This window comes from Gouania willdenowi, chromosome 14 (genome assembly GCF_900634775.1).
Source record: "Gouania willdenowi chromosome 14, fGouWil2.1, whole genome shotgun sequence".
NCBI lineage: Eukaryota > Metazoa > Chordata > Actinopteri > Blenniiformes > Gobiesocidae > Gouania > Gouania willdenowi.
In genome coordinates this window covers 8921730-8935520 of record NC_041057.1, presented here as the reverse complement: position 1 = coordinate 8935520, position 13791 = coordinate 8921730, and the positions used below count along the sequence as shown (strand labels likewise).

Genomic DNA, 13791 nt, shown 5'->3' with positions numbered 1-13791 from the left:
TTCTCAGGCCAATGCATAGAAACTGAATATGGAATACCATATTTAACAATGATTGTTTAAGATTACTTTCTAAAATTGTCTTATTGTTAAGTCATGTGATCACAAGTGACTTCTCGCACCATAATATGTAGAACCTTAGCATGTCTGAACATTTCCCTGGTATTCAAACCCTTTGCAGCTTCACTCGACTACATAGAAGCAGATAAAACTACAAATAAGAAAAGAAAACTGAAGCAAAAGCCATTAATCTCCCTCACCGCTATGCTTCCTTGGAGGATATGAGATCAACATAATCCATTCCTCAAAAGGCACATTTGGGAGGGACAAGCAGTTGCTCTGCTGGAGGAGTTTAGTGAAGCTGTCCGTGGTGCTGAACTAACAGCAGTGGACGGACCCTCACGACAACTCCATAACACAAACCATGGCTTAAGTATAACAGTATTTAACTTCGTTTCAAAGGGTCTACATTGAAATTAATAAAATGTAAAATATTTAACAGTTTTCTTTCCTCGTCAAAAAGTTGCAACTTGAAAACTAATAAAGATAAGACTGAAACTACTTATACTGATTAAATAATGTAAAATCTACTTCATCAAAGCCTACTGTTATTGCACGTGTCCAAAAAATAAAATGTTACCAGGTGACTTTAAACTAACTTTTGAGGCTCACTTTTGATCTAAAATAAAAAAGGTAAGAAAAAGATACCGCAGAGTAAACTCACAATGAACTGAAAAGTTTAAAAGTAACAAAATGAATGTTCGAAAAACATCTCCTTCCTCAGAGAAAGTTCAAGCACACCATGTTTAATCACACAGCGGGGAAAAGAAGTGTTACATTAGATGAGTGACAGAAGATGAAAACTGACTGAGGTGTGAAAATGAAGAAGTGAGGAGAGGAAGATGTGAGCTAAAAAGCAGGAGGGAGGGAAGCGAACAGTGGTGATATGAGGCTAATTAGCTGTGCAGCAGGCTGAGTTGGTACGAATGTTGGAGTTCACCTCAAAGCAGCAGCAGGCTGGCTGGCTGCTTGGTTGCATAACACCTTATGTAACAGCGTGTGCTCTGCGCAGAGGAAAAGCTAACTTTCTTGTAAACTTCAAAATATCTTTAGTTCTAGATGAGATCGCTTGTTTATGTCAATTGGGTATCTACGACCAATTATAAGAAGCAAATTAAAAACTAAAGACCTGCGTCTGTTTATTGTATGTCAAAAAACGGAAAAATGAAACGAGTCAAAACCTTTGATTCCCCTCATTGCCTCTTTTCTCATTCTTTGAATTCTAAATTTACATTTTGCTTTCATCACATGGTTTATCTTGCTGTGGTTCAGCAACTTCTATTTGCACTGTCATTTTTCTTCACTGGTTTTCCATCATAGCTGTCCTCGCCATCGACTTCTCATATTGAATATGAGCGTATGCACGAACTTATCCATTTTTAGTGAGAGTGCTATTTTAAAAAGCTGAATACATGGAATAGGACACTTGTTGAGGGGCTTGAGTGAGTGACTTTGAAAAATGGTTGGATACATATGCAAGTCAAGATCAAACTTAGACCAAACTCACGCTTTGTTTAAGTTCGTAACTTTGAGTAGTATTTGCAGTTCCTGTCATTTTGACATTGATACCTTGGGGGAAATGGTGAAGCAGCAGCACACATGGTCAGTCAAGTCAGTTTAGTTGTAAACAGCCTTTTTTTTCACACATTTAACCCTGGCCTGAATATGTTAAAGTCAGAGAGTTCTTGGGTTCGAGCTACATTAAAGTCACGCATTGCACCAACTTTTTAACTGAGGGTGAAGGTCAAACAACCTTCACCCAGAGCAAATCAAGAGCTGAGTGAGTCAAACATGGAATGGGCATATCCTCCATGTTTTAAATATTACTCTGCTTTGAATTCCATTAAATTTGTCACTCATTTCTGCAGAAGATAATGAGTAACTCACTACAATCGGGACTAAGGCTAAAAGATTCATGAAGTTGTCTGTAGGATTTACGATGTAAATCATTCATCCAAGAATCTCTTTAAATATAGGAAATTACATTAACCATAACTCTCTTTGATTTAGATTACAGTTAAACCCATTTTTTCATGCTCAAAGCTTAATTAAAATGTCTTATTGCTAAAGTGAGTATCGTGTCTCGAGGATGATACATCTATATATAAAATGCATTAACTTCTTTATAACTACAACAGGAGATGTAACTACAACAGGCATTGCATTATAATAGTACAAAGCAAATTATGATTATATTATTCATGTACATATTCATTTATCATTTATGTCATTCCTGTAATATTGAGCTTGTGAACAAGGCGGGTACATTGGCTTTGAAGTATGTATATCATACTAGATTTGATGTAGTAGCATGGTGCAAATATTTTGTTGCGTGTGTGACATATTGTTTGTCATGTGGGTCAGTGGCGTATGAGGATTTCACCGCATGATATTTCATGAAATGGCATCATCGGGCAAGGTTTGCATTAATATTTCGATGGTAATACAAATACTTTGAAATCTTATACAGAATTACAATATAACTAAAGATTAAAGATTAAAGATTTTTTAACTAAAAGAAATGCAGTTAGACAGAATATTTTGGAGTCATTGATCTTATAATGACATGACTAAACCTTAAAGGACCATAGGGCAGCATTTGAGAAAAAATAAACATTAATTTTAAGTTTTTTAATACTAATGGGTGATGAAACACTCTAAACCAGAGAAAATGAGCCCACACACATTTCTAACCATTGCTTTGAACAGATACATTTTGGACTGCTGTTCTGGGCGTGACTTTCCAGCTCTGTGGGCGTGAAGTGGAGTTGGAGAGGCGGCCCAACACCCGGAAATAAAGAAGACTAAGAAGTAGACGGCTTGGAGGCTTAAAGAAGACAAGAACGGTGGACTAAACTACTGTTTGGTTCCACAGATGCATGCAGAGGCATGTGCACAGGTCTTGCAGTAAACAAATAACCGTGTCAGAGTTGGAGTGAAAACCTCATTTTTTTTCTCAAAAAACTTACATATTTACATTTGTTTTAGTGGTTAGCACCAATTTTATTAACAAACAACTGTTAATGTCAACATCAGATCAGCGCACAGATAACAAGCGAAAGTGAAACAAACGGGTGCAGTGCACGCAAAAGACCCACCGGTTCTATTCACTTAATCCATGTATCAAAGATAAGGATAATCCATGATATTGTGCAGAAAAAATAATGTTTCAACGATGTATTCCTTTATAATTGCCCTCTGCTCAATTCTGCTTGCACCGCGAATCACAAAGAAAGAATGCTGCGCGCAAACGACACTATATGACCCAACCCAAACACCAGTTCTAAATATCTGTCCGAAGTGGAACCCGACCCGTCTAATGCCGTCGGGTCCCGTAAGAGTTTGATCGCGTATCCATCCTCAATCCACAGTATCAGCTGTGCTCCAGTGATACAGTTGATGCGCGTTTCCGCTGTGGCTTGACTAATGGCTACAGTTACACTACCCACCCTGGTGTCACTATGGAGTCTGATTTCTGGATCCTGCCCTATGTTCCTTTAAAACAAAGAGGACTAAACTTAGCACAGCACTGATGACAGTAATGTCCCAGTATTTTGGTTCAAGGCAAGAGTGCCAACTATATGGTGACATCACATCACATAGCCACAATGATTACATACAACAGCTGATCCATTGTTCCCATTCAAGATTGTGGACTTTATTCTATTATTTATTAACTATAAAGAACATCTTTCTTCAATCTGGAAAAAAAAAAAAAACTAAGCCATGTGCATAGTGTCCCCTGAGACTCACTTTGATTATAACATTATATATGCAATTGGACTGCCCAACCGGAGTACATCCAAAGCACCATTGTTTATGTTCACATTGTTTCAGGTTTGTCAGCGTTAAAGAAAATAACATCTGCAGTGGCTTGTTGCTATGCATCATGATGGCTGCAAAGAAGTAAACGAGTCAAAAAGAAAGTCACTGTGACAAAGTTGTGTGAAGTTTTCAACAGTCTGGAAGAGGTAGAAACGTCAGCCAATGATTCTCATTTGGCAGCAGATCCTCTGAGTGCAATCAGTGCTCCAATCTGCTTCAATGACTCTTCACTGTTAGACAGAGATACAGATGGTGAATCCAGAGGAGCCAAGCTGGCAGAGAAAATAATAACTCCCTCTGATAAAAACTAACATTTAACAATAAAACAGCAGTATAATAATGGGATTTCTGTTTCGCACATAATAAATTATAGTGTGATTTATTGCACTGCTCGACAACAAACACATAATATATAGCAGCTGATTTACTGATCTGCTGAGTCACACTAGCTGTGACTCAGCAGAGCAGCAGGAACAGATGGACTTTGATAGCCACAATCCTCCTAAGCAGTGCAGAAAATATACCACCAACACACATATAATTATAAACAATTTGTTTATGAAAAAAGCACTTCTTTCTTTTCATGATAATAAACTTTACAAAGTGATGGTGGCATAGCATCGTTCCTACAATCCCTGCATAGCTGCACACAAAACTAGAAGAGAAACCACTGGCAGAAAAAACATGAAGAAACAGAAAAATAATCAAAAAAGCCTGGAGAGACAGATTGTGGAGAATAATATGGGACAAAGAAGAGTGTGGGTGTGAAACAAACAACATGTGTTACATGTGGGCACTTGAGCACTGCACTCCTTGTGCAAATTTTAGGAGGAATAAATCTTAAAAGTAAGAAATTCAGCACACAGGACGAACAGGCATAGGTGAAGTAAATAAAGTGGCATGTTGGAGAAAAGACCTCAGAGCACTTCTGTGATTAAAGGTCACATTTAAGTAAAAATTATTCAGATATGGTTGTGATAAAAGGATACAAACAAAACCAACAATAAACACTAATACCTTGACATTAAGGAGTACAACAAACACAAACCAGAAGAGTTGGAAACTATCAAGCTCCACATCAGATTTCTATCTGCTCTCAATGTATAACCTTCGTCTAAGCTGCTCATTATCCCTTTGTATCAAGATTACATCACTTCATGATGATCAATAACATTTAGTTAACAGTGATGGCTTGCGACAAATATTCTTGGGGAGGCTGATCACGTGACAATACAGTTCTCTCCCTAGTCCAGTGTAAGAATTCAAAACAACAGATGACAACTAGAATTTAACAGTAATGATTTAATCTCCTCAAAATCACCAGTTCCACAGATAAGTAAATGAACAATTTTCAAGTGTGTAGTGCTCAATGCATGCTTTAGAAAGGGAGGGTAATCAACAGCAATCAAAGAGTATGATCAGCTTTTCATATTAATGCTGATCTAAACACATGAACAGTGTGTGTGTGTGTGTGTGTGTGTGTGTGTGTGTGTGTGTGTGTGTGTGTGTGTGTGTGTGTGTGTGTGTGTGTGTGTGTGTGTGTGTGTGTGTGTGTGTGTGTGTGTGTGTTTCTAAGGTGACTGTAATATGATTAGTGAGTGGAAGAATGGACAGTTGTTACTCCCCGTCTTTCCGAGTGGATCATTTCTCAATGACTCTGGTGTTGAAATCAGAAATCAGGAATGTCTCGTGTTAGTGTTTCTTTCTATTGAGAGCATAGCCAGACCATTGAGGCCATCTTATGCCATAATATGCCAAAGATTTTATCTTCTTTGAAGTTAAGGAGCACTTCTCTGATTATGACGTTGTCATTGGTTGGTGATGAGGATGTTAGGGAGACTTACAATGACAAAAAACAGCCTCCCTGGTAATACAGGAAAAATAAATTAGTTTCAAACGTCATTATTGAAAATCGGTTACTAAATAACACATAAGCCCAAGACTGTATTAAATTAAGTTACTGTATTTGAACAGATACAGTACATTAATTGTTTTAATAAGATGAGAGATAAATATTAAGGGCTATATATATACAATTAAAAGATAATTAATATTTGGCTAACACTACACAGATGCATAGCTTACCTGGTTATACAGCATGTGCAGGAAAAAAACTAGCCTCTCTCTTCATAGAACCGTCAAATTCAGCTCTGCTCCGTCTCAAAACACAGCCTTGTGCTCATACTCTGTGTGAATAGGGCAACTTGAATTTCTAAAGTGCACTTGCTGCTCCTCGTTCATTAAATTATCCATCATCACTGCTTCTAATGGTTTTTAAAAGTGCTTGGATCGGGCCAAAAGTGGCATCAGCGGAAAAACCCTGGTCACCTCCTCGAGTCCGAATATGTGTAATATTAATAATAAACACTATTAACACATTAAAGATCTCTGGAATAAAATTACAAATGCTGTTAGGTTGGAAATATCAACAGAGTGAACGAGCTTGTTTACGTTTTTATCCCTCTCGACCTATGACCCCCTCAGGTCGCGCATGTGCACTTGCAGAGTGTGAGAAGGCGTATTCCTGGGTTGTTGTTTTTTTTATAATGGCAGAAATGGGACATACCTACAGGTGGAATTTTCAGCACCCAAGGACCCTAAAATTCTGTGACTCTGATTGGCCATTTATTCATTAATCTGCCATGGCAACTGCACGATTGGCTATTTTTTTGCACTGCTTGGGCACTGAAAAGCACCCTCATGACATAAATGATTCATTGCTGTGCAAAAATTCACTTATAAGTGAATGTTAGTAAGCGGGAATTGTAGTTTATATAATTCATATTGCATGGAGAAAAAACAATAGTGGGTATTACCAACATGTATAATATATTTTACCCCCCCCAATATATGGGAGGGCAGCGCCCCAGCGCCCTTAAGGGCTGGCCTTCACTGATAGTTAAATCATGTGTCATGTCTGTGCTTTACTAAAGTTGCAGTGTTAAACTTAGTGCATGTTAGTCAGTCTGTGTGTGTGTGTAAACAGAGCTTGTGTGTATTAATAGGTCAGCCATGTCCGTGTCCTAAGCCACTTATGTGTCGTCTATCTTCCTGATCGGACTTGCTCTGCGACACCAGCAGCATCTCACTGCACTACTGTGTGACATCACAGTTGGTGAGATGGTTCCTAGGCAACTATGCAGGTAAGTTATAACACATCTTTATTAAAAAGTGATTCACACTGAGCAGTGTGGGGATGGTGTAATCCCAAAGGTGAATGTGATGGAGTGAAAAAAACAAACCATATCGGGAGCCGTGGGAGAATCACTAGGGAAGCGTGAGGGGGACTTGATCAAGCCTCTTCAGCCACATTCTCATATTACATGAAGAAATGTGATATCCAGATCTTTAAAGGAGGAGTAAGCTCTCAATGTCAATGACCACAGTGTAAGGCTCATTCAGTATCAGATGCCAGGTGACACCTGCTGCATATCGTATGTCGGCATCCATCGCACAAGGATCCATTCTAATACACAACCGTAAATGCAGCCTGTTGATATACACAAAAAGTACATGATACGGATTAATTTTTAATCTGCATAATTTCATCCATTATCAAGCTAATGTGACACACCACACAGTCTATGAAGAGATTCCAACCATAAATACTTCAATTACTTTTTTAATGAGTGAACCATAAAGAAACCACGATTGCTTAAGGAAACTGTGCAAACCTAAGACAAAAAGGTTGGGGTTCAAATGCAAAATTTGCAACATCTTGGGGAATATTGAACACTTTTACACAAAGGTGAAAGTAATGGATGACATACTCGCGTTACTTGTAATTGAGTTGCTTTTATGGAACCTTTTTTGAGTATATAAATAAATCAGTAATTTTACTTGTACTTAAGTACCTTTTAAAATAAGCAATTTGTTAAATTAAATGATCATTAATTTATTTTAAAATGATCAACAAACATTGTGAAACTACAAAAAATTAAATGACCAAACATCAAATGCATCATTCACATCACAGCCGACCAATCAGATTAAACGTAATGCACGGTGCCAAAATTGCATTGAATGCTGGTTATTTCAGCCTGAGAATATCTTTGATTTTTAACTGAATTCATTGTTGTCATTTTAATTAACAAAGAATTGTACATTTTGACAAACCTTTCATTTTATACAGATGCCTTTGTGGAAAATAAATTAAGTTTTAATTGTGCAAGATTATTAGAAGTTTATCCAAGAGACGTTATACTGTATGCAAAGGAACCGTGGTAAGATTTATTACCAAAAATAAATATGGGGGGTGAAAGTAACTCATAACTTTTAGTTTGAGTACTATTTAGTTCAGCTATTTTTCACTTGTACTTGAGCACAACTTCAATCAAATAACAGTTCTTCTACTTGAGTAGAATATATACTTTTACACTCAGCTTTTATATCACAGTTCAATTTTCAGGTTTGTATTATATTAAAAAAAAAAAAAAAAAAACTGTAAAGATAGAAGAACACATAAAAGAAATTGACCGACAATACTGCATTGTTCATATCAGCACATCAGAGCTGTAGCACTTAAATCTGAATTGCATTTTTAAAAAGGCTTTGGAAAATAAATGCTCCTATTATAAACCTTCCGCTGGCCTCATTACCAGGGTTAATGAAGCTAAGAAGCCTGAGCTCACCTCGTCAAACGCCCAGACTCTCAGCTCAGCGGCTCCACTGGGATTCAGCATCGCTGGCTTCCAGGCCCAGAAACCTACTTCTGCTATAGAGTGACTGACACAGCTCAGCTGACAGCATCAGGCCACAAAAATGTTCAGGTGTATATGCACCTTCACACTTTACTTAACTCATAAAGTAACATTATCCTTGTGTACACTCAAGTAATTACTTTTAGCTCACTTCTAAGATGAATAATGCATATTTAGGGTAAAATGTCATCAATTAATCAATATGGCTTTGTTGGTGTGTGTTTTCTTCGCTTTGACTGGCACAGTTTAATCTACAAATATCAAATATACATAACCTAAAATGATCAGAATACAACACAAATAAAACAAATAAGTGCAGCTTGAACATGAATGACGGACGATTCTTATAGTCTATTAAGATACAACATATTTAATTCTGATTATTTATGTATCTATTAGAAATGCATAATGTTAATTCAATTCAAACTAAATATTTCAAATATTTAAATTAAAATTTAGTGGAAATGACAAGAAAACTCTGACTCTTTTAATGATACATCAGAATTTAACTTTCAACTAATATGGAAATTTCAGGTTAACTACATTTCATAGGGGTTTGGGATTCTTAAAGGATTATGTAGTAAACAGCAGATAATTCACTCAGTCTTTAAGAGGAATCATTAGGTCTTAGGTTGGACTTCAACTAAAGTAACAAACATGGACATGTATTAAAATTCTATAAACCCCCAGAAAGATCTCTTTCCAAGAATGGTTTTATCATTTTAAACTTGTATCCAAACCCCATTTTATTAAATCCACATCCATCTGCAGCTGCAATCATAAAAAGTCGCCTACCTGAAAATTCGTTATGAAACAAAGACAACCGATGAGCGTGTTACCATGCCCACCAGCTCAATCAATGCCATGTCTATAAATAGCATAACAGTCTTACTACGCAGCACTGAGTGTGCGGCAAGTATAGCATTTATTGTGTAATCTCCAAGATAGCTGTAGCCAATGGCAACCACAGACTGGGTGGGTAATGTGCAAACGGGTCAGTTTAATCCCCAACAGAAGGTTTTTCCCAAAAATATCCTAATACTGGGATTTGCTTTATTTATTTTTTTGGGCTGCATGCTGAAATCAATAGTGGATCACTTCCTGCTGGGTTAACTGTAGGTTATCAGACAGACTGTGGCTGTGTTCGAAATGGCACACTCATACTATAAGTATGATTAGGATGATGACCAATGATGACTGTTCCTACTCAATCAATCAATCTCAATCTTTTAATTGTATAGCACCAAATCATAACCAATGGTATCTCAAGACACTTAACAGTAGAGCAGTCTTAAGGACGGACTCTTCATTTTATGGATACACACATATGCATATATACGTATATACACAAGATGCTACTGAAGTGTACTCCCAAGTTTCCCAAGATACATTTCGAACCTACAAAGACAAACACCTGAAGCACAACAAGGCTAAATATCTCCATTGATTCACCGCCTTTGAAAGTTCTGAAATAAATAATTTTAAGCAAGAAAGTGACCAAGATAAATATCTACATGTGGTTATTTGATAAATAATACTCTCAGAAACACATTTCATGTCGACATTTCTGAGATTTTCGGAGACCCGCCATTGTACTACTGACAAAACTTCCGGTTAACTTAAAAACAAGAGCCCTATTTACAAAAGTGTTAAAAAAAATAATGGAAGAGAAGAAGAGATGCTTTTGTTATGAAAAGGGGACGTTTAATTCTTATACGATTTTACATTACGCTCACAATGCATCATGGGGTGGTTGAGTAGGACTAGTGTGCCCACCGTGCACACCTAAAAATGTCCCGATATAGTAAACATCTCAGGTATTTCTTGCATACTCAATCTTTTGATATTATCTAATGTAATTGCACTACTACAAACTCATTTTGACGTCAGACTTAGTATGAGTAGTACGTTATTATATTGTTTTGAACACAGCCAGTGTAAATGGAACTGGGATAGTTGCCGACACCAAATACAGTATTTACGTGAAATTTATGGACAGAAATCATGTTTAGAGAACCTAAAGCATGAGAAACATTAATGATTAATTTATTTTTATACTGTTAAAAAAAGAAAAAAAACATCTTGTTGCTAGTTTGCTACTGAAGAGTCAAAAATGACAGATGTAATTAGCAATGAAGAGAGAAAAGCTAAAGCATGTCACTGGTAAAAGCTATAAAATCTGAAATTAAATCAATATGACATAAACATGTCCCCATAGGAAGCCTTCTGCCCACATTCAGCTTCAGTGCAGGCCACACTCAGCAGGTTCCTCTCACGCTGAACCATTTCCATAACGTGCTGTTGCAAACGTGTATCATACATGCTGTATGTCCAGGTACATTGCAGTCTCAAACCACAAGCTTTTTATAGTACCTGCCTCCATAGCTGAGTGAAGGAGCTGGAGAAGTGGGTGGACAACCACACAGGACACGACTCTGATTTATTCTCGTCATCTGAAGCAAAGCTCTGGCACACATTGCCTTAGCGTGGGTGGGAGCCCAGACTCCATTCATAGATTTCTGCCATCCTTACCTCCTCTTGACCTCTTTCAGGCATTCTGTCACTTTTTCACAGCACTGCTTATGAATGGGAACACAAATGCTCATCATTCATGAAAGGCTAGGGATAGGTTTGCATGATGTGTGTTGGTTTGATCTTCTGAATGGATCAACTTGTGGTATATAATTAAACTATTAGATTCATTTCTCTTAATCCAACAACACACTTGCCCTTCAGACTTCAAAGTATGCATTTCAGTACCAATATCGGTCTTTAAACAAAAAAGAAAAGGGTGACCACAATAATGTTGAATATAACGCTAAAATAAGAGAACATTCCAACCTCTTTGAACAGTATAAAGATGTCCTACCAGTTTGCCCTCCAGTGTGTAGATCTTCTTCACCACTCCTGAGTCCAGTTTGATGGCGTCTGTGATGTCAGTCAGGACCTGTTCATAGGAATGAGCTGTTTTCTTGTTGAGCAGGATCCTGACGGCTTTGCGGGGCTTCACCCCGCTCCGCACCACAGTAACCAGCTTTGGACGGATGAAGTCCTTGTGTTCTCGGCCGTCGGGGCCGCCAAGCTTGGTGCTGCCCAGGGAAAGAGGCCCGCGCGTTGACAACCCCGAGGCTTTGACATTCACTGACCAGTTAGGGTTCACGTTTTTTGTGTAATCCAACTTTTTGAAAGCTTCAATGGAGCTGCAGACATAGCTCTCACCTGCAGAGAGGAGTGGCAGTCAAAACAAATATTAGAAATACTTCTAAATTTACTCTTGAACAGAAAATTAGTATGAGGTGTTCAAAAATGAGTCAGAAAACAAAAAAAGGTCATTAAAGATGGCAATAGACAGAGGATGTAATGGCTAGTGGTTTTATCTGACATAACGCTGTTATAATAAAAGGAAATTGGAAAGAAAAAAATATTTTTTAAATGCAGTTTGATAAATAACCATGCTTTTATTTGATTAACTCTGGGCATACTTAGATATATTGTGGGTATAACCTTTTCAAAGTAAATGAATATAGAAGATAAAATATAGAAAAACATAAATGAGACACATATTTCCTGTGCACAAACTGAAAGCAAAAACAGTGACTGACAACTTGTGCCAGCCTTAAAAACAAATCATGTCATCATCATCATGACATTCTTATCTGTGCATGAACTTTGCGTAACAAGTTTCTAAAACATCAAACCATGTACAAAGCCCAGTTTTAAGATATTGTAAGGTTATTTCTCTATACCTTCTTCCCAGTTCTTTTAATTGAACAGTTCCGAGGACAGATGACAAGAGTATTACTATTTCAACGTGGTTTATTTAGGTACTAAGCAAACATGCAAGTGGCCAACAGAAGAAGCCTATGTCTCTCTGTCTTCTGCGTATATGTCTATCTCTCTGTTCAAAAGTTTAGAAAAAAGCAAGCATAGGGCTGGGCCCTCCTTTTTTACAAAGAAAAGTCTGATACAAACATGATTAAGCCATTTATCACAGGGCAGACCAACTCTGCTCCGTGACCTTGAGGTCATGTGAAAACAGTGCACAATGTGTGAGTGTTCAAACCAAAGCAACAGAGTGTTAGTGCCTACATGAGAGACAGACATTGAAAAATACAGAAATTAAAGAATTATCTTTCAATGTGGACATGTTCATTTCAACAATATTAGCATGTCTACATTTTCTGTTGGTAATTGAGAGCTTTAGACATGGACTATGTCTCCTACAGCTGACAAGACACGCTCCCTAAGGACAGATGTCGCAATAATAAAACTGGCACAATGTATCTTATGGTTCCAGCCTTATTATTGAACTCCTATAGGCCTCATAACTAATTGAACAAGGCATCTAAAATATGCTAAATATGCACCTGTAGGTGCTTATGTTGGGAAACACTGTAATACAAGTTTAACAGATCAGGATAGAACTAATCCAACACACAAGCAACTTTGTTTTGCCACATGGTAATAGAATGAGTGATATAATCTCAAATTATAATCAATGGTACACCTATTTTTTCTTATTTTTTTTAAAACTACACTTCAAACTACCTTTGAAACAACCTTCATTTGGTTCCTGTTACCTGATATTTTCCATGTTAAATATCTTGGAGAAGTTGCAGAGGATTGAGTTCATGATGCTGAAGGTTTGAATCGTGACAGATAATAAAACTATATATATCCATGGACTCACCCTCCACCAGTTGATCAGTGCTGGTTATCTTCTTGGATCCATCCAGAGTGTAGATGGTCCTCACACCCTGCGGGAGGTTCACGTTGTCGGACAGGGATCGGGTCAGGTCGGCCAGCAGGGCGTCAAAGGTCCGAAACCTGTCCGCGGAGATGGCGTACACGACGCCGTTGAAGTAGCGGTCTCCGTTGCGGTAGAAGCGGACCTTCATGGCTCTCTTCTCCGTACTCAGCGTCTTCAGAGTCCGGGTCCGGTACAGACTGCAGTGGGCGCTGTGTGTGGGACTGGCCACCCCGTTCATTCTAGCATTGGAGCGGCCTTGCCTCTGACCTTTGTCCCGCTCGTCGAAATGCTCCATGTCCCCGCTGAAGCTCACAAGTACGGCGGTGCTGTCTGACAGAGGAGGGGGGCAGAGATGGAGGTGAAAAGTTTTACACGGGGAGGAGGGTAAACAACGAGAAGATGTGAAAATGAACTCTGGTGCTGATGAAGAAGAAGAAGAAGACAGCAGGTGTCTTAGAA

General features: G+C 38.0%; 1 protein-coding gene across 3 annotated transcripts in view; it reads right to left on the bottom strand.

The window, feature by feature from the left end:
- The window catches only part of dclk1a (doublecortin-like kinase 1a), a 46723-nt gene that overhangs the window by 32409 nt on the left and 523 nt on the right, over positions 1 to 13791 (bottom strand). For all 3 annotated transcript variants that reach the window (XM_028466380.1, XM_028466376.1, XM_028466378.1), the window contains exons 2-3: positions 13273 to 13662; positions 11452 to 11801 (exon numbers count right to left, since the gene is read on the bottom strand). In XM_028466380.1, the coding sequence (XP_028322181.1) occupies positions 11452 to 11801; positions 13273 to 13627 (705 nt within the window). In that variant the 5' untranslated portion in view covers positions 13628 to 13662. The remainder of the gene's footprint in view (positions 1 to 11451; positions 11802 to 13272; positions 13663 to 13791) is intronic.